The sequence below is a fragment of the Rhinoraja longicauda genome, chromosome 3 (assembly GCF_053455715.1).
Source record: "Rhinoraja longicauda isolate Sanriku21f chromosome 3, sRhiLon1.1, whole genome shotgun sequence".
Taxonomy (NCBI): Eukaryota; Metazoa; Chordata; class Chondrichthyes; order Rajiformes; family Arhynchobatidae; genus Rhinoraja; species Rhinoraja longicauda.
Window position 1 is genome coordinate 48,226,407 of NC_135955.1, and position 20,312 is coordinate 48,246,718.

The following is a 20,312-nucleotide window of genomic DNA, read 5'->3' on the forward strand; positions in this document are numbered from 1 at the left end:
TTCAATTAGATTATCAGAAATTGTTATCAGCTGCAATTTATACACCACTGAAAATGCATTTAAATCTTGTATTTCACAAATTAGCAATCCTCTCAAATAATCTGATATTAATAGACTCTCAAGATGTTCTGTGAGTTATGATTTGTCATGTTCAATCTGGATTTTCTGCAAGGGATGCTTCTTGCTGCTGGGTCTTTCACATGAGCCAGTAGCACTCACCTGAGTGCTATTTGCACATAGGAATAATTCAGCAATCTCAGAGAACACATAGCAGGAATATTTGGTGAACTGGGGCATTGCCAAACCAAACAGTGTCCATCCTTTCATAAATGGCATATGTCCCTTTATGATTCTGGAACTGATGGGCTATCAATCATGATTGAATAGGCAAAGCTGCCTGGGGTTCTTTGGAAAAAAAAAAGAGAATAGTTTTATGTATGAGGGAGACCAAAACTAGTGCTGCAAAGTTAAGATAATTTCTAATTAATCCAATTGGAAACCAAGAGTTACTTTTTTATCTAAATAGCAGTAAGAACGTGGAAATCCCTGGCACAGGGAGTGACTGCGGTCAATTGAATAATTACACTTAAGGAGAGCTAGATAACCACAATGGGGGAAAGGAATGGGAGGTTGCACGGCCAAGATTAGATGAATGAGTGTTGGAAGAAGCATGCATGGAACATAACCTACAGGATGCGTGGCTTGTTTCCCTGCAATGGATCTCATGTATTTCAATCTATCCTGACACACTCCCATCTACTATCCCTTGGACTAGCTGAATGGCATTGAGATATTGCACAAAACAATTTGGATTACTCCTTGAATCTCCAGGAGACATTATGTTGCCAAAATTTTATCTTGTTTGGGGACCTAACAAATTTAAGAATATACATATGTAATGCATGGGGGTGGGGGGGGGGGGGGGGGGTTCCCAGTGACCATTCGTCCTTGGCATAACAGTGTTAAGCTATGAACAATGATTTCTCTTTGGGCTTTCTGGTGGATTTGAGTAGCTTAACATTTTTTCCATATCTATTTTGAAAACTAAACGGCGAATGAGAATAAAGTGCACTAAGCATTCTTTTAGCTGAGTTGGTGACCCATTCCTTCTCCCCAGAGATGCTGGCTGTCCCGCTGAGTTACTCCAGCATTTTGAGTCTACCTGGTGATATTTAAATGTGGATTCAAAATGCACTGTAGCAGATCCTAAAAGTACTTGGAGAGAAACTGATGTGATGATCACTGCCTATTTTAGGCAACACCCAATCTGGCCAATTTTGCTCCAGCAGAACAATATGCTACATGCTATAAAATGAACAATGGATCTAATCAATCAGATAATTACCAATGGGTGAGTTTAAAATGATCCATTTTGGCATCAGTACATAAACTTCGAAATAGTAGTGATAATGAAATATACGGTTGGTGATGCCATCCTATTGCTAAAAAATCTGCCTGTTTTGTTGGATTTTAAAAAAATCTTAGGATAACTTTTGAAAAATGATAGAGAGTACTTTCAGTATTTTGGTTAATTGACTGGGTAAATGTAAAAATTGTCCCTAGTGTGTGTAAGATAGTGTTAATGTGCGGGGATCGCTGGGCGGTGCGGACTTGGTGGGCCGAAAAGGCCTGTTTCCGCGCTGTATCTGAAATATGAATATATAAAATATGAAATATTTGTCAATGAGCATCACCAAAACACATTAATTGCTCATCTATCTTATGACTATTTGTGGGCCCTTACTGTACATAGAATGGTTGGTATGTTTGCCTACATAACATCCATCACTTCAAATAATTAAGCTTAGTGTAAATTAGAGGGATTAATGTTATAATACTTGTTCATCCTGTTATGTGATTTATATATAATGATTCGTATATTAATTTTATTCAAGAAACAGAAGCACAAAAGAACCACAAAAAAGTTGCATGTTCAGATGGCTCAAGTCAAGCAAGATTCCGCAATAAGTGTCATCGATGCAAAAGAGAGAATACAAGCATTGGAGAACGACATTCAAATCATCAAGGGTCAGTGTGCCAAAAACAGCCTTATTGCATGAATATAAAATCACTGTTTATTGATACACATGGAGCTCTACATCCATCATCTGTCTAATAGAATTCAGATACTTGGCCCTACAAAGGAAACTCTGATTTTGAGGGTTCTGTGGTGACAGATGAGGCCAATGTGGCATCATCAGGCTTTAGATGGGACATAATGGAGTGGGTAAGTGGGTAGTTTGTGAGGTCGATTTATTCACAAAATGCTGGAGTAACTCAGCAGGTCAGCATTTTGTGAATAAATCGATTTGTACCAGCATCTGCAGTTATTTTCTTATATATAGTTTGTGAGGTCGTTCGTTTCTTCCACCAATTAGGCAGAGCCTCGATGTGCTACTGACATTTGAGACTTGATATTCCTACAGATCATCCTCCTATATTGTGCATTTTTCAATGCTTTGAGCATGTCCATGAATCTTTTCTCTGTCTGCCTGGTTATCTCCTTGTGTGACAGTTTTTGGAATAGAGTGTCTGTTTTGGAAGTTTGATATTGGATATATGAGTGGTGTGGTTTGTCCAATGGAACCAACTGAATGCAGTTAAAGGTTCTGTGCTGTGCTGAGACTTGGCACGAGCAAGGATGCTGATATTGATTTATGTGCAGGAAGGAACGGCAGATGCTGGTTTAAACCAAAGATAGCCACAAAAAGCTGGAGTAATTCAGCGGGCCAGGCAGCATCTCTGGAGAGAAGGAATGGGTGACTTTTCGGGTCGATCTTCTGATATTCATTCATTTATCCTAACCAGTGAATTTTTCAGAAACTGTCAGTAGTATTTATGTTTCAGAAACATGGTAGGACAGGGATCACTGCTGCCTAGCTTACTGAGTTTTGTGCCACATCAAAGCCTTGATCTTCAGACATCCTTTTCTCAATCAACCAAAAGATCTACCAACATCGATGTCTGCCTCTGCTGAGAGTTGCTGCCGAGTTATGAGAAGTGACTCTTCCTTTCTCATGGTCTCTTTGTGAACCTTTATTACCAGAGGGTAGTGTTCTATGCAGTAGAGAAAAGTGGCTAAAAGACGTTGAGTGGCAGATCCTTCCTCGCATTTGCTTCAGTGAACAAGTAAATGTTTGTGTCCTTGACTCCACAGCAACCTTTTAGTGGAGCCCTTCCTCACTAATAACTGACAAATCACCCAAAAGCCACATCTTTTCAAAAAGGTAATCTGGGAAACTGGCTGTAACCCCACTGAAGCTCTAAAACTCAGCAGTGAAGAGCTGCTCCTTACTCTTGTGAAGAGTAACAAATTCACAATCAGACTATCAAAATCTGTGAAGACAAGAATGTACCAGGGGATCTCGGTCATCTTCAGGAAGGGAGACGGGTCAGAATACAGTTAACCACAGAGCGCTCTTTCTTCTCTGCTGTTTATCACAGAAAAATTAGTCACTGGGGTCCTCCTTAACCACCTCCTACCAGTGGCTGAAGGTCTGCTCCCTCAATCTCTGTGTGGATTCAATCCAGCTAGAAGCATAGCAGACATGAGCTTCACTGTGTAGAATCCCAGGAGAAGTGCAAGAGGTACTACCAATTACTATAAAAGCATACCTCATTTTCAACCTCACTAAGCCATTGGGTTCATTAACAGGAACAGACTTTAAGCATTCTCCTCAAATTTGGCTCCTCACAGAAATTTGTCTGCCTTTTACTTGTGCTTTATGATGGCATATTATCCATAGTCCAAACCCATCTCAGTGAAGGCATGGTTCAAACAAGGTGATGTCATCGCGAACTTTCTCACTGCAGTGCTGTAGATTGCTCCAACCAACCAACCCAGTGCAGGACTGGACATAATGTGTAGGAAAGAACTCCAGATGCAGGTTAATTGGCTGGGTAAAGGTAAAAATTGTCCCTAGTGGGTGTAGGATAGTGTTAATGTGCGGGGATCGCTGGGCGGCACGGACTTGGTGGGCCGAAAAGGCCTGTTTCCGGCTGTATATATATGATATGATATGCTGGTTTAAATCGAAGGTTGATACAAAATGCTGGAGTAACTCAGCGGGACAAGCAGCATCTCTGGAGAGAAATGGGTGACATTTTAGGTCTCGACCCTTCTTCAGGCTGTCTGAAGAAGGGTCTCGACCCAAAATGTCACCCACTTCTTCTCTCCAGAGGTGCTGCTTGCCCCGCTGAGTTACTCCAGCATTTTGTGTATACCGCAGGACTGGATTTAATCTTCAGACCTAATGGAATCTGTTCGGCTTTCAGCAACCAAGGTTATCTGAACCTCAGTCGTTGAGTCACACTATGCAGACGAAGCTTGCACTCGCAAACCCATAAAGGCCGAGCTCCAGGCCACTGTTGACTTGTTCACTGAACCATATTTGCACAGCCAGAAGATGGCAGCACTGGACCGAGTAGAGCTAATGGTGGTTATTGTGATTGTTAGTTTGTTACCATGTAGTGCTGCTTGTTAGCTCAAGATATCCTAGTTGCTGCTCTCCATGTCTTTTTAGTAAATAGAGGCCAGGGGTGACAACACTCCATGCAAGATCATACAGTGACTAGTGGGGTGACGCAAGGCTCAGTGCTGGGACACCAGTTATTTACAATATACATTAACGATTTAGACAAGGGAATTAAATGTGACATCTCCAAGTTTGCGGATGACACAAAGCTGGGTGGCAGCGTGAACTGCAATGCGGATGCTATGAGGCTGCAGGGTGACTTGGACAGGTTGGGTGAGTGGGCAGATGCTGTATAATGTGGATAAATGTGAGGTTATCCACTTTGGTGGCAAGAACAGGAAGGCAGATTATTATCTGAATGGTGTCGGATTAGGAAAAGGGGAGGTGCAACGAGACCTGGGTGTACTTGTACATCAGCCACTGAAAGTAAGCATGCAGCACAGCAGGCAGTGAAGAAAGCTAATGTTATGTTGGCCTTCATAGCGAGAGGATTTGAGTTGAGCAAGGAGGTCCTACTGCAGTTGTACAGGGCCCTGGTGAGACCACACCTGGAGTATTGTGTGCAATTTTGGTCTCCTAATTTGAGGAAGGACATTATTGCTATTGAGGGAGTGCAGCGTAGGTTCACTCGGTTAATTCCCAGGATGGTGGGACTGACATGATGAAAGAATGGGTCAACTGGGCTTGTATTCACTGGAATTTAGAAAGATGAGAGGGGATCTTACAGAAACATAAAATTCTTAAAGGATTGGACAGGCTAGATGCGGGAATAAATTTCCCAATGTTGAGGGAGTCCAGAACCAGGGGTCACAGTTTAAGAATAAGGTGTAGGCCATTTAGGACTGAGATGAGGAAAAAACATTTGACTCAGAGAGTTGTGAATCTGTGGAATTCTCTGCCACAGAAGGTAGTGGAGGCAAATCCACTGGATGTTTTCAAGAGAGAGTTAGATTTAGGTCTGAGGGCCAAAGGAATCAAGGGATATGGGGAAAAAGCAGGAACGGGTACTGATTTTAGATGATCAGCCATGATCATATTGAATGGCGGCTCAAAGGGCCGAATGTCCTACTCCTGCACCTATTTTTTTCCTATGTTTCTATCATAAGTTTGCAGATATGCATAGTGTAACCTTTGCCAGGCAGAGAATACTTACTCTTGAATCATACTGGGACACATGATATTGTACAAAATCACAGAAAATACAGCATTGTTTGAGGAAAGCTTGTCTTGTAATACAGAGACAAGTCAGATGCAGTCTGATTACGAGTACGTCATGGGAATAGAAACCTTTGACTCCATCAGCTGTCTAAAAAAGTTAAGAGATAAACACTGTCAGGGGTGAGGGCAGCAGCAAATGGAAACAATTCACTTCTGGTTTAGCATGGGTTACCACACAAAGGCAGTAAAGGGAGTTTCCTGCATGGAAACCCACCAGTAGCCCTGATGGTTGTCGTGGGAAACAAATATGACTCTCAGCAATTCCCATAAAAGATTGTGAGAATCTTCGAAGAACAGAGAGAAGAAAATTCAAAAGAAATGAAAAAAAACTATCAGAAATGGTACTAAGATTATCCACGGATTGTTTGTATTAAACATCTCAGCTTAATTCTATCTGTAGTTCAGTATCTATTAACCCTATGCATGTCAATTGCTTTTAAGATGCGGACTTGAAAATTCTTCAGAGTAAAATAAGCAGACTTTATTCACATTGAAATTATATTATCGGCATTTCAATAATATGTCAGAACTTAAATAAACAGACTACAAACAGTGGCAATCTGGCTGAACATAAATATGTGTCAAAGTTGCTCTCTATTAGGTCCTCTAAACATTATATCTCACATAATGGAAGCCAAATTCTGTTCAACATTTTGTCTTAGTCTGAGAAATACATTTTCCTGACTGCTGATGCTATTTCAAAAATCACTATAATAAAAAGAGGTATAACTCACTTTTACTTGCCCTGTAAGTTTTTTCCCCCCAATAGTAAACTGCAATTGGAAATTCAAAATCTTCATTCATCTTTCAACTCGGGTATTGATATTTGAGATCTTAGATTTTGATAAGGAGACGGTATTTCTTCAGAGACTATATTGGGGAATTAGTGGGAACAAAATTAGGTAGTAAACAACAATATCGATAAATCTATTGTATACACAATTAAAAGATTATTCACGCTATTTTTATTATCAGTCATGATATAGGAATTCATTGCTGGGATATTATCTTCCTTCAGGCACTGCTGCAAATGTGGTGGGACTTTGCCAATTTTCTAATGTCAACTACATCCAACGTAAAACATAAGGTATAGGAGCAGGAGTAAGCTATTTGACCTTTCAAGCCTGCTCCACTATTTTTTAAGCTGATGGCTGACCTATCTCAATGCCACTTTCCTGCATTATATCAATGTTTCTTTCTTCCATTAATATCCAGTAAGTTTAAATGAACTCACTAACTAAGTTTCCAAAGACCTCCGGGGTGGCAAATTCCAAAGATCCACCAACATCTGTGTGAAGAGATTTATTTTTGTCTCGATTCCAAATGGCCCATCCCTTATTCTCAAACTGTGCCCTTTTTTCCAGACTCCTCGAGGAGAAGAAACAACCCTTGTCCATCTATCCTGTTGCACTCTTTAAGAATTTTGTTCACTACAGTGAGATCTCTCCTCATTCTTCGAAACTCTAGAGAATACAGTCTTGGAGTATATCCTTTTTAAAATTAAGTAAACCATAACTATTTATAATTTTTCAAACCTTTCTTTCCAAGGCTTAATATAAACACAGTAAAAACATTTTTACTCATTTTTTCAAATAATCTCATAATAAAGATCAACATGCTATATACCATTCTAATCACTTATTGAACTTGCATGTCACTTTCAGTGACATATAAAAGAATGCCTAGATTGCTTTGAATCTCAATATTACCCAATATTTTATAACTTAAAAGATTACACTTCTCTATTTAGTGCACTCAAGTAATAACTCCATGGGCCGAATGGCCTACTGGCCTACTCCTGCACCTATTGTATATTGTCTATAACATTTTTCCATGTTATATTGCCCCTGCCATCTTCTGGCCCACTCACTCATTTGTTTATTTTCCCATGAGGCTTCATTACATCCTCCTCTTCCTTTACAATTCCACCTAGTTTAATTTCATTAGCAAACTTGGACATCTAATATTTTGTTTCCTTGGCCAAATCCTTGATATTGATTCTGAATAACATGAGCTTCAATCTCTGCAGGACCACACTAGTCACAACCTGAAAACCTCAGAAAACTCTATTGATTCGATGTATCTTGTCGAACAACTAATTCGCAATCGGAGCCAGTATTATACTCTCAATGCTATGTGATCTAACCTTGGTGACCAATGCTTCTGTGGAAACTTACCAAAGGCCTTTCAAAAGTCAAAATACACCAACCTCCTTATATATTCTACTCAATTCATGCTCGAAAATTCCAACAAATTATTCAAAACTAGTTATATTTTTATAAATCCTTGCTGATGCTACTTAATCCTATCCTTTTCAATGTTGGAATCTATAATAAAGCATGCTATAACATGTTTTGTTATAGCATGCTTTATTATAGATTCCAACATTTTCCCTATGACTGACGTTCGACTAAAAGATCGGTCGGTAATTCCCCATTTTCTACCTTCCTCCTATCTTAAATATTAGATTCACAATTTTTTGCTGACTACTTCTATGAAGACAGACACAATGTAGTTGTTTAATTACGCTGCCATTTCCTTATTCCTCGATATAAATGTTCCCATCTCTTTCTGTAAGAGACCACATTTGTCTCCTCTCCCGAGATGCTGCCTGACCTGCTGAGTTACTCCAGCATTTTGTGCAATAGATACCTTCGATTTGTACCTGCATCTGCAGTTATTTTCTTACATTTGTCTCACTGGTCTTTTCCTTGTCATATAGTGATGGGAAAAAGTCCCATCCATTTTTTTCAGTTGGAGATGAAAATGCTTTAGTTTTTGATACCTGCTTTGATTCAGTAGCAAAATATTGCAGATGCTAGAAATCTGAAATAAAACAGAAAACACTGGAAATACTCAGCAGGTTGGTCAGCATTTTGAAGAATTTTAAGATTTTTGATGAAGAGTCATTGACCTGAATTGTTCACTGTGTTTTTCAAAATTTCAAATGTTGGGTGGTTAGCTTACTGTAAGTCCTATATGTTCATTGATCCAGAGGAAAAATATGTTAGTTCTGAATAAGAATTCGTACAAGAACACTACCTTCCATCTGGGTTCCCAGCATATGTTAATGTCCTTTTTACTTCTTCCTGCTAAAGTTGATGTTACTTTTCCTTGCTGGTATTGTCAAGAAGTTGCTAATTTTGCCATATCCCTTAAATTTATAAAAGTTCATGATTTTAAATTCAACTGTGCAATTAATGTCATGAGCAAATCACCTCCAAAACCAATGCAACATTTAACGTTAGAGCAAGTGATTATTCTTTCAATTAAGGGCTCTTGTTGAAAGCAGTACTTCCTAGAATGTATGGACACGTTAAGAAAAAAGCAAAGGCAGCATTGATTTCCCATGTTAATGCAGGAAACCCATCCCCACACACACATGATATGAATTGCACTGGCCTCCTGTTGCCACCAGCACATTTTGTACGGGTTCCATTCCTCAGTGGTTCCTCTGGGCCTCAAACCCTGGGAACCACAGTCACCCAATGAAGGTTTCAAGTGCTGTATCCTGAAACTCCACTCTGGGACGGCTCTAATGGTATTTTGACAAGTCTTTGCTGTCAAAGGCCTTTAAACTATGATGATCAGAGTCATTTAAAAAAAGTGCACTTTGGTTAAATGACGAAAACCTTAAAAATGGAAGAAAATAAAAGTAATTTTACTTGTAAACATTTTGAAGTGCTAGAAATTAATTAAGAACATGATGAAAATAAACATCCACTTATTTTTGCTTGTCTTTCCAATTATAGCAAATAGTGAGTGCTGGTAAGAGTCATGTTTTTTCTCTTTGGGCGGGCAAGTGAACGATTCTTTTAAAGTGTGCCTGTAGATGGCTGAAGTAATCAAAAAACAAAAACTGCAGATGATGGAAACTTGAATTAAAAGGGGGAGATGATGGAGATCTTGAAAACAGGTCATGCACCATCTGTGGACACAAACAGTTTGCATTTTAGGTTGATAATCTATCAGAAAAACGGACGGTTGAGTTACGTTTAACAGAACATTGGTATTCTTTATGGTTTTGTTTGCAGAGTATTTTTCTTCTGAATGCATTATTTTTATGGAGTGGGATTGCCTACATTTTTTCCGTTGAATCCAGGTGGAATAGTGCAATGAATGCTATTCTTCCACTAAAACACAGCAGTTAGCATGTCTTGAACATGTCTTGAAGTAAAAGCCCTAACGAGGTCATGTTGATTTCTCCATTTGTGGAATCTTTGACTCAGACTACCTTTTGGAAATCCAAAACTGGAAGACTGACTAAATTACAAAGTAAACAAACCAAAACATAATGAGTGACTGAATCAAATAAAACAATAAGCAGATTCCAAACAGTAGAAAAAGCATGAGGTGAATCCTAAAAGATTCACCAGTGTCAACAGCGACTATAAACACCCGCACAGCAAAATTGCTCATTGATACATTAAAACAGCAGAGACAGACAATCATGGGATGCATTTGCATCTCATTTTTTACACTCTGTGTTTTACATTGGTTCTGCTGCTTTTAAACAGTGCTGAATGTAATCAATCTCTGGATGAGCATGGTCTTCTCACATCCTTGAATATAAAAGTAAACCATGTTTATTTGAATTCCCTTTGATTAAATTTTCCAGAAATGACAAGCTACCCACTGTGATCAGAAATTCCCAAACAGACAGCGACGCTGTGCTTTCGAAGATAATTTGTTGCTACTGTTTGATTTGCAGTATCCAGAGTTGGCTGTATTCTTACAAAAATGAATTCAAAAGTGTTCAAAAGTGAATGCAATTTCATGAACAGTGCGAGAATCAGTTCTACAGCTTTTTTTGTGTGACTGGGCAGCAAAAGGCATCCCGTGATTGTCTGTGTCTGCATATGATGTTTTGTGGTCTGTGGATTCTTTCTATTTTTTTCTAATTTAAGACTAGCATTGGCATTGGTCATGGAAACCGCTACTATAAATGGCATTCTGCCAGTTAGCGAACTCCGATGTGATTACAGAGCAGTATTTTTCACATTGTTTTTTTCAACAAATGTTCCACAAAATGAAGACATAGAGATTTTATTCTAAATTAAAGTAATTAAGTGTAACAAAAACCATAAGATAAATGAAAACAATGTTTTGTTATGGCTTTATTTTGACTTATCTTGAGTAATCTCCTGACCCCACCCTTTGTTCACAACATTCTACAATTTTAAATTTTTTAGATTTTCTTTCAAGCCTTTGGTTTACGTTTAATTTTATTGACATCGAGTCGGGTTGCAGATTTGAACTATTACTGAATTCTAGTAGAATATCTCATCCACATTTCTGCCTGGCTATTGCAGGTGGAATTCAATGTCATCCGTGATTTGGGAATTTGTAACAGAACAGCACATGAAGGACCATCGGCCCACAATGTCTGTGCTAAACATGATACCAAGATCATCACTTAATAAACTTGCACGTGATCAATATCCTTCCATTCCTTGCATATCCAAACTTTTTTGACTATGCCTCTTAAAAATGCTAATATATCAGCTTTAACCGCAACCCCAGGCTTACTCTGTAAAAAAAACTTGCCCCCACACATCTTCTTTAAACTTTGCCCCTATCACCTTAACGATATGACCTTCAATATTTAATTTTTCCATCCCAGGAAAAAGATTTTGACTATCTACCATAACTAATCCTCTCATAATTTTATATACTTCTATGCGTTCTCACCACATACTCCAGTATTCCAGAGAAAGTAATCCATGTCATAGAGATAACCTACAAACTCTGTACAGACAGCACCTGTAGTCAGGAACAAACCTGGATCTCTGATGCTATGAAGCAGCAACACTATTGCTGCGCCACTGTGCAGACTTGGATGCCAAGATCCTTCAGTCCATCGATTCTGTTAAGGGTCATGCCATTAATTGCATACTTTTCCCTTACATTTGATCTCCCAAACACCTCAGACTTGCTCAGAATAAACTCTAACTGCCACTTCTCTGCCCATTTCTGGATTTCTATATTTCTACAGCCTTCTCACTGTTAGTGACCTCAGTAATCTTGGAGACATCTGCAATATTTACTAACCAGCCTGTCTGTTTATGTCCAAGTCATTTATATACATCAAAAACAGCAGCGGCCCCAGCACAGATTCCTACGGAATTCCACTGGTCATAGACTTCCTGGCTAAAAATTATCCTTCCACCAGAACCCTCTGTCTTCTATCAATAAGCCAGTTCTGAACCCATATGACCAAATTCACTATTAACCCCATGCATCTTAATCTTCTGGATCAGCCGACCAATCGGACTTAATCAAATCCATGTAGAGAACATCCACCGCCCTACCCTCATCAATCACCTTCGTCATCTCCTCAAAAAATCTGATAAATTATACTACTTTCTTTGCAGAATGTCCTCACTACTAGTGTAAAGGTGGTTATACAGTGGAAGGAACATCCTTGTTGGAAACTACCTATGGATCCTTTCTCAGTGGATTTATTCCATGCCATGTTTTATGCAGCCATTAGACAATGATTTATAATAATTCAAATGAATAGTTAGATCTGTATATATATTTAGAAGTATCAGATCCATATCTTGTAAGCACATTTCCAGGCATAGCTCATCAAATTGCAGAAACAGATATTAGTCTTCATTGCATCTGTTTTCTTGGCACAAACTGGTGGGGAGGGATTTAATTTTCTGAAAATTCCTCCTGTGCTCCAGGGATGCTTGGTGGATGTCTGTACCTCCCAGGTATACCTCATCGTGGCTGATTTTTTGATAGTTGCTTAAAACACATATTTACTCCTTCTGAATTTGTTAATAAGAGATCTTTCAAATAAACTTATGGGCATTGGGTAAAGTTGATAATGGCCTGTTTTGCTGTATTTTATGGATTGTAACCAGCATTCCTTAAAGGGGTCTCTAGAGGCTATTACCATAATAGGCTAGTGACTTGCCTTTACACTTAGCTTTATTTACTGGAGGAGTCCTCCTCCAGGCTCTGCAGTGGACATGCAGTTGTCCATATCGACCTTGGGAAACAGTGGTGCATTAGTTAAATTGCTGCTCAAGTAATCTAGAAACTTTGACTGACCATCTGGAGACCTGTGTTCAAATCTCACCATTTAACCTGTTAATAATCTGGAAATTTGAAAAGCACCAACAATGAGAATTAAAACTAATCTGACTCGCTAATGCCGCCGAGGGGAATGTTTGCAAGCCTCTCAGATCTCCACTTCAGGTGACTCCAGACCCAACTCCTATGGTTGACTTTGAAATGACATAGCAAACCGCTCACATGTAGCAGTCGTACTACATTGAAACATTTGCATGATGAATGTAGCTCCAACAACTCTCAAGAAACTCAACACTAAACAGGACAAACAACTCTTTTGATTCATGCCTCATCCTCTATGAATATTAATTCCCTTCATTATTGATGCAGAATTGCTGCAGAGTGTACCATATACAAAATGTCCAGTGGTTACTTGTCCAGGGTACTCCAACTGCACCTTCCAAACCTGTAAGTTTCGGTGGCGGTACCTTAAATCAGATGAACCATGGCAGTTGAAGCAGGCAGCTCATCACTAGCTTTTCAAGGAGTGTAAGGGATGGGAATTAAACCTTGGCCTGTCCAACAATAGACAGATCCTGAAAAATGAATAAGTAAGAATAAAAGTACTCCACGGTACCTCTGTCAAGTGTCATTCTAATATTGCCTTTATCCAACTGACCTTGCAGATTCAGAGTAATAGTATGCTGAAGCTTGAAACCCATTCTGGGTGAACCATAGCCCACCTCTTTCAACTACAGCTCACTGCTCATCCTGGCCACCTGCATCACAGTTGATTGGATTTTTATTTTGCTTTGCAAGAGATGGTTGAATGCATTGACATTTAGTGATATACTTTTGTGATGGGCTGCATTGAAGCAATGGAGTACAGTTGTGGGGAAGGACATTGTTCATACTGTAGGTGGAATGTGAAGTGGTTGTCAAAAATATATGAATTGCACTTTTACTTTTGCATTGGCCCTCAATACTGACTGAGTTTCACATTTTCTTGTGTCATGTTGAGATGCTATGTCCCCTGTTGTAAAAACGCATATCACACTGTGATCTTTGACCTGGATATTATTGTACATTATCATTTCTCTCAAAACCTCTCACTATTTCAGAAGATCAAATTTTGGGTAGTAAAAATATACCAGCTGATGCTGAAATTCTAAAGTAAAGAAAAAAATGAATTCTGGAAAACATTCATCAGGTCAAGCAACATCTGTGGGATAGAAACAGCGTTAACATTTCAGGTTGAAACGTTTCAGAGTTAACGTTTCAGATTTATTATACGGAACAAGGAAATGGCAGACGAGTTGAACAGGTACATTGGATCTGTCTTCACTAAGGAAGACACCAACAATCTCCCAGATGTACTAGTGGACAGAGGTCATAGGGTGACGGAGGAACTGAAGGAAATTCACATTAGGCAGGAAATGGTGTTGGGTAGATTGATGGGACTGAAGGCTGATAAATCCCCAGGGCCTGATGGTCTGCATCCCAGGGTACTTAAGGAAGTGGCTCTAGAAATCGTGGACGCATTGATGATCATTTTCCAATGTTCTATAGATTCAGGATCAGTTCCTGTGGATTGGAGGGTAGCTAATGTTATCCCATTTTTTAAGAAAGGAGGGAGAGAGAAAACGGGAAATTATAGACTAGTTAGCCTGACATCAGTGGTGGGGAAGATGCTGGAGTCAATTATAAAAGAAAAAATTGCAGAACATTTGGATAGCAGTAACAGGATTGTTCCGAGTCAGCATGGATTTACAAAGGGGAAATCATGCTTGACTAATCTTCTGGAATTTTTTGAGGATGTAACTAGGAAAATGGACATGGGAGAGCCAATGGATGTAGTGTACCTGGACTTTCAGAAAGCCTTTGATAAGGTCCCACATAGGAGATTAGTGGGCAAGATTAGAGCACATGGTATTGGGGGTAGGGTACTGACATGGATAGAAAATTGGTTGGCAGACAGGAAACAGAGTAGGGATTAACGGGTCCCTTTCAGAATGGCAGGCGTGACTAGTGGGGTACCGCAAGGCTTGGTGCTGGGACCGCAGCTATTTACAATATACGTTAATGACAGATGAAGGGATTAAAAGTAACATTAGCAAATTTGCGGATGACACAAAGCTGGGTGGCAGTGTGAACTGTGAGGAGGATGCTATGAGGATGCAGGGTGACTTGGACAGGTTGTGTGAGTGGGCAGATGCATGGCAGATGCAGTTTAATGTGGATAAATGTGAGGTTATCCACTTTGGTGGTAAGAACAGGAAAACAGATTATTATCTGAGTGGTGTCAAGTTAAGAAATGGGGATGTACAAAGAGATCTTGGTGTCCTTGTTCATCAGTCACTTAAAGTTAGCATGCAGGCAGTGAAGAAAGCTAATGCATGTTGGCCTTTATGACGAGAGGAGTTGAGTATAGGAGCTAAGAGGTCCTTCTGCAGTTGTACAGGGCCCTAGTGAGACCGCACCTGGAGTACTGTGTGCAGTTTTGGTCTCCAAATTTGAGGAAGGATATTCTTGCTATTGAGGGCGTACAGTGTAGGTTCACTAGGTTAATTCCCGGAATGGCGGGACTGTCGTATGTTAAAAGACTGGAGCGACTAGGCTTGTATACCCTGGAATTTAGAAGGATGAGAGGGGATCTTATTGAAACTTAAGATTATTAAGGGATTGGACACGTTAGAAGCAGGAAACATGTTCCCAATGTTGGGGGAGTCCAGAACCAGGGGCCACAGTTTAAGAATAAGGGGTAGGCCATTTAGAACGGAGATGAGGAAAAACGTTTTCAGTCAGAGAGTTGTAAATCTGTGGAATTCTCTGCCTCGGAAGGCAGTGGAGGCCAATTCTCTGGATGCTTTCAAGAGAGAGCTAGATAGAGCTGCTAAAGATAGCGGAGTCAGAGGGCATGGGGAGAAGGCAGGAACGGGGTACTGATTGTGAATGCTCAGCCATGATCACATTGAATGGCGGTGCTGGCTCAGTGGGCCGAATGGCCTACTCCTGCACCTATTGTCTATTGAAAGCTGTTCATCAGAACTGGATTAGCCAGCTTCTCTTGTCTCCTTCCCAGTTCTAATGAAGAGTCTTCAACCTGAAGCATAACTCTGTTTCTCTTCCTGCTGATGCTGCCTGACCTGCAGTTTCTGTTTTTATATTAACAGACTGGATGAGAATCAATTTGACTTAATGCAATGCATTAAATCGGAGAATCCAAATTGGAAAGTAGAAATCTGCTGATAAAACTGAGTCACATTATTTACTGAAAAAAGCATCACTCTTAATGTTTTGTTATATGCTTTACAACATGGACAAGGTTGCAGTGTCTGCCTGGTTTAGTGGGAACACTCTTGGCTCAGAAGTTCAGGAATTAAATAATTTAGGTAAGTGCTCCAGAGCAATATCTTAGGATGTGAGGCCACATCTGCTCTCTCAGTTGAATGTAAAAATGTCCCTAGGTATCATTAAAAGAAAAACAAGGAAGTTCCCCTGGTGTCTTAGCTAATATTTATCCTTGAAGCAACACCACAAAACAGAACATCTGTTAATTTCCTCTTTGGAAACTGGGGGATCTCACGGAGTTCAAATTAGGTGCCATAATTCCTGATGTAACAACGATTGCATAAATACTTTCTGGAAGTATTTTGGCAAGATGTGAGAGAAACTATTTAAATAAAACTGCTTTATAATTTAAAACCTCTACAAAGCACCCTTGAACCCAAACGCAAGTTGTGTCTAGCAGTTAATGAAAATAAACCCAGTTATACCAACAAGAAGTAAACCATCAATGAAACTTCTTTTGGATGAAAAAACCCTGACAATTGTCTATTCATAGGGTATGACTAGAATAAGAATGTCACTGCATCACTGAACATTTACCCATAATTGCTCGAATTATCTGTGCCACTTCCTTACAATTAGATTCTTGAATCATTGCCATGAACTGATTTTACCTCACATTGTCACACCTGTTCCTTTTTACTGCAATGGAAACAAATTTAGTTATTTTGCTTCCCTCCGTGTGCCATCACACATTTAATCTGTGGTTTAACATTGATCTGCGGACATTTGATGTAATGTGTTGCTCGGATACAGAGCGGCTGATACCCTCGGCTAAATTTTAACTTTTCACATACTTGGAGCAGGGGGCAGGGATTACATTTTCTTTGTTAGAGCAATTTCAACCTAGCCATAGCATCCATGTTTCCTACCAATTAGGCTGAATGGCCTTGGCGGTAACATGCACAACACAGTTTGACTATTGGTAGGCACATTGCAAGCTTCACATTTGTTGCTTACTGAATGCAAGCATCAGAAAATGACAAGCCTGCCTCTCGATTTGGTGGGATATTTTGCTGCATGCCATGTAAATACCCCCAAAATCTTATTAGCTGGGGGCTTCACAAGTGTCACCAGCCAGATTTTAAGGAGATTTTCATCTCTCTGGGGAACCCTGCATGGACATCTCTGCAAGGACATAAGATATAAGAAAAGATGAGGTATGTTAGACCGTAGGAAGATGGGAACATCATGGACTTCAGTTATCTGGAGTTGTCTTGAATAGCACATGTATGTAATGATTGCACATTGGTGGGGCAATCAGTACACCTACGAACCCAATTTCCACTTATTCTATATTATCATAATAGTATCAAAGTAAATAATTGTCTTCCCTGGCAATCAAGGCATAAGATACCGACTGTGCAAGGCTAATTGTGATACTGTACACATGGACGGGGTCAGGAGGGGGGGTGGTGGTGGCGGCAGGGAAACTAGTAAAAAGCTGGAAAGCCCAGTTATGCTGCTGAATTTCTTCCAAAGGTTTGGGGAAAGGTAGGAGAAAGAACTTCAGAAACTCCAACCTTAGCTTCATTACCTTTTCATGGTTGGCTGTACAGGAATGGAAATGTGCTCCAATTGGCAGTAGTCCCATTTCTTACCTTAGTATTATCATTAGCCACATCTGGTACAACTGGATGCACCTCGTGACATCTGGGAGAGCCGGGGCCAACTTGTCAATCAATCTAAGGTCAAGATCTGAACCATCAACGAGGAAAGTTTGAACGAAAGGTTTGGCCTTACTATTGTCACATGTACAGGGTCACATGTACAGTGAAAAGCTTTGATTTGCATGCTCTCCAAACCAGATGTACCATACATAAATACAATCAGTTCAAGCTGAAGTACATTAGCTAGAGAAAAGAGGAATATACGGAGTACAGAATATAGTTCTCAGAATGATAGCACATCAGTTCCTTAGACAAAGTCCAATGTCCTCAATGAGATAGAGATGAATCAAACAGTACCCGTGCGAATGGAAGGACCATTCAGAAGTCTGATAATGGAAAGGAAGAAGCTGTTCCTGAGTCTGATGGTGCATGCTTTCAAGCTTATGTACCTTTTTCTGGACAGGAGCAGGGAAAAGAATGAATGACCACGATGGAACAAGTCTTGGTTATGTTGGCTGCTTTCCTGGAGCAGTGTGAAGTGTAGATGGAGTCAATGGTGGGAAGTCTTGTCTGTGAGACGGACTGGACTACATGTACCACTCTCTGAACATTTTAGGCGTGCACCACAATGCAATCCTGCCCTTCCGCCTACATCAACTACCCTCAACCTGCATTGCAAGGCTCTCTTGCTGCTGCTTCATCAAAGAATTACACTCGGAGGCAAGTGTCCCAGATACTTCCAGCTCAAGAGGAATGAGTTGTCAATTTCACATTGCGTGCCATACTGCTCTAAAAGCCAGGGTCTCATGCCTATGGATCTCTGTGCCTGAAACCTAACCATATAATTGTGATTGAGGACAAGTATAGGCTAAATTATATGTTCATATTGTTTGTGGGAAAAGATCATTATTGGCAACAGAGGTTCATAATATTAACATTTTTCATGTTGAGAATATTTACAATCAGCTTGTTTATTTCTGCTAACTTTACAGAGCAAACATCCAGCAATAAACATTACAAAGAGGATTTCAGAAGTCATGACACTGAAACACACAGACTTAGCATTGCAGAGGAGAGTCGAATGCGTCTTGTCCTTGAACTGTCTACACAATTATCACAGCAGCAAGAAAAGATATTTCTTCTAGAAAAGACTTTGGAAGAGAAAGACCGACAGGTGACTGGACTTGCAACACAACTGTTCACTCAACCAGCTGGTGGAGCTTCAGTGCACCTATTATTGAAGCCTAATTTACCAGCACAACTCAATAATAACACCTGCACAACAGAGTATGATCAAAGGTTAGGAGCAGTGCCATTTTTAGCGGATAACTTGACCTTAAATAGGTTTCATAATGACCAAAAGGAACAAGGCTAATCCCATCTCGAGATGTAAAGAGGTTGCAGACACCAACTGGAAACTGTCACAGCAGTGTATTTGAAGATCAGTTGAGCAATTTTGCTGCTTTCTTGATGCCCATTCAGAGCAGGATATCCGGGACAGCAGATGAGACTGGTATTGTGGGAAAAGTAAATAATATGAACAAAAATTGATTTCTAGTTCAAAGTTGTGAAGGCATCCTGCATAAATCAGGAAACCAATGCCCCATTAGCCTTTTAGTGTTGTAGTGCTCTAGGAGCTATAGTACAGTTAAGTTTCAGCATGTCATGCATATTCAATTTTAGAACCAATTTTTAATACAACTGTAGTAAAAGTATTCTGGAGCCTGTTATTTATCACCCTTAGAGAAAGTTTATGCACAATGTTATATAATTATTAAAACAATTAAATGCATTTTATTTTATTTAACTTACTATTAAAAATCAATACTTATACTAAAGTCTAAGTCTAGATTCACTCTGCAAAATAACAAAAACGGGCAAACATAGTGGAAGTTTAAGTTTCACGATTGTGGTAGATTTTATTTACACTTATTAGTACTTGCCTTTTGATTACTGACGCATGAATACAATTTTGAGTACCTCATGATTTGTTTTTTCCAAATGCAATACTATAGAACTCAATTCACAGTGCTTTTGCAATTTTGCGTCTCCTTAATGAATCTGTTTGTGCTTCATTATATGTCCCAGCAGTTTAATCATTAAGCCACTCTAGAGCACATTGGCAGCTGCATTGATTGAGCTTGTGATGATAGTGTGCTTCTAATTAAGTTGCATCTGTTATTTTCAAGAAAATAAGATGACTGGCCTTTGAACCCCAAAACTCGATATCACTTTTTTCCTTTAAGATGCTCCTTAAAAGTTATTATCTAGTTATTCAACCACAGCGTAAATTAAAAAAGCATCTAACGTGTTTATTTTAAGTAAGGGGTTTAGCTAATGGTCAATCACCAAAGTTACAGAGTTCAAGATGGAATGACATTGCATTTACATAATATTTTTCCTAGCATTTCATAAGTCACTTCATATCTACAAATAATTCAGTGAAACATTTTGAAGTGTGGATTCTACAGTAATTAAGCAAATTGGCAGTGTACAAAGCCGGTTTGCACAGAGGCAAACAAAAATCATGATCTGAGATTGAGAAAAAATACCGGAGACAGTGACATAAGAATTCCCATATTCATCACATTTCAGCATTGTATGCAAAAGGTGGCACCTGCAAGAGTAGTTCATA

The 20,312-nt window shown here is 39.5% G+C and overlaps 1 protein-coding gene across 3 annotated transcripts in view; it reads left to right on the forward strand.

The window, feature by feature from the left end:
* The window catches only part of LOC144592392 (coiled-coil domain-containing protein 192-like), a 49,429-nt gene extending 30,004 nt beyond the window's left edge, over window positions 1-19,425 (forward strand). For 2 of the 3 annotated variants that reach the window (XM_078396956.1, XM_078396957.1), the window contains 2 exons: window positions 1,896-2,028; window positions 18,670-19,425. In XM_078396956.1, the coding sequence (XP_078253082.1) occupies window positions 1,896-2,028; window positions 18,670-19,052 (516 nt within the window). In that variant the 3' untranslated portion in view covers window positions 19,053-19,425. The remainder of the gene's footprint in view (window positions 1-1,895; window positions 2,029-18,669) is intronic. The other variant, XM_078396958.1, reaches the window with a different exon arrangement.
* Window positions 19,426-20,312: the final 887 nt, after the last annotated feature.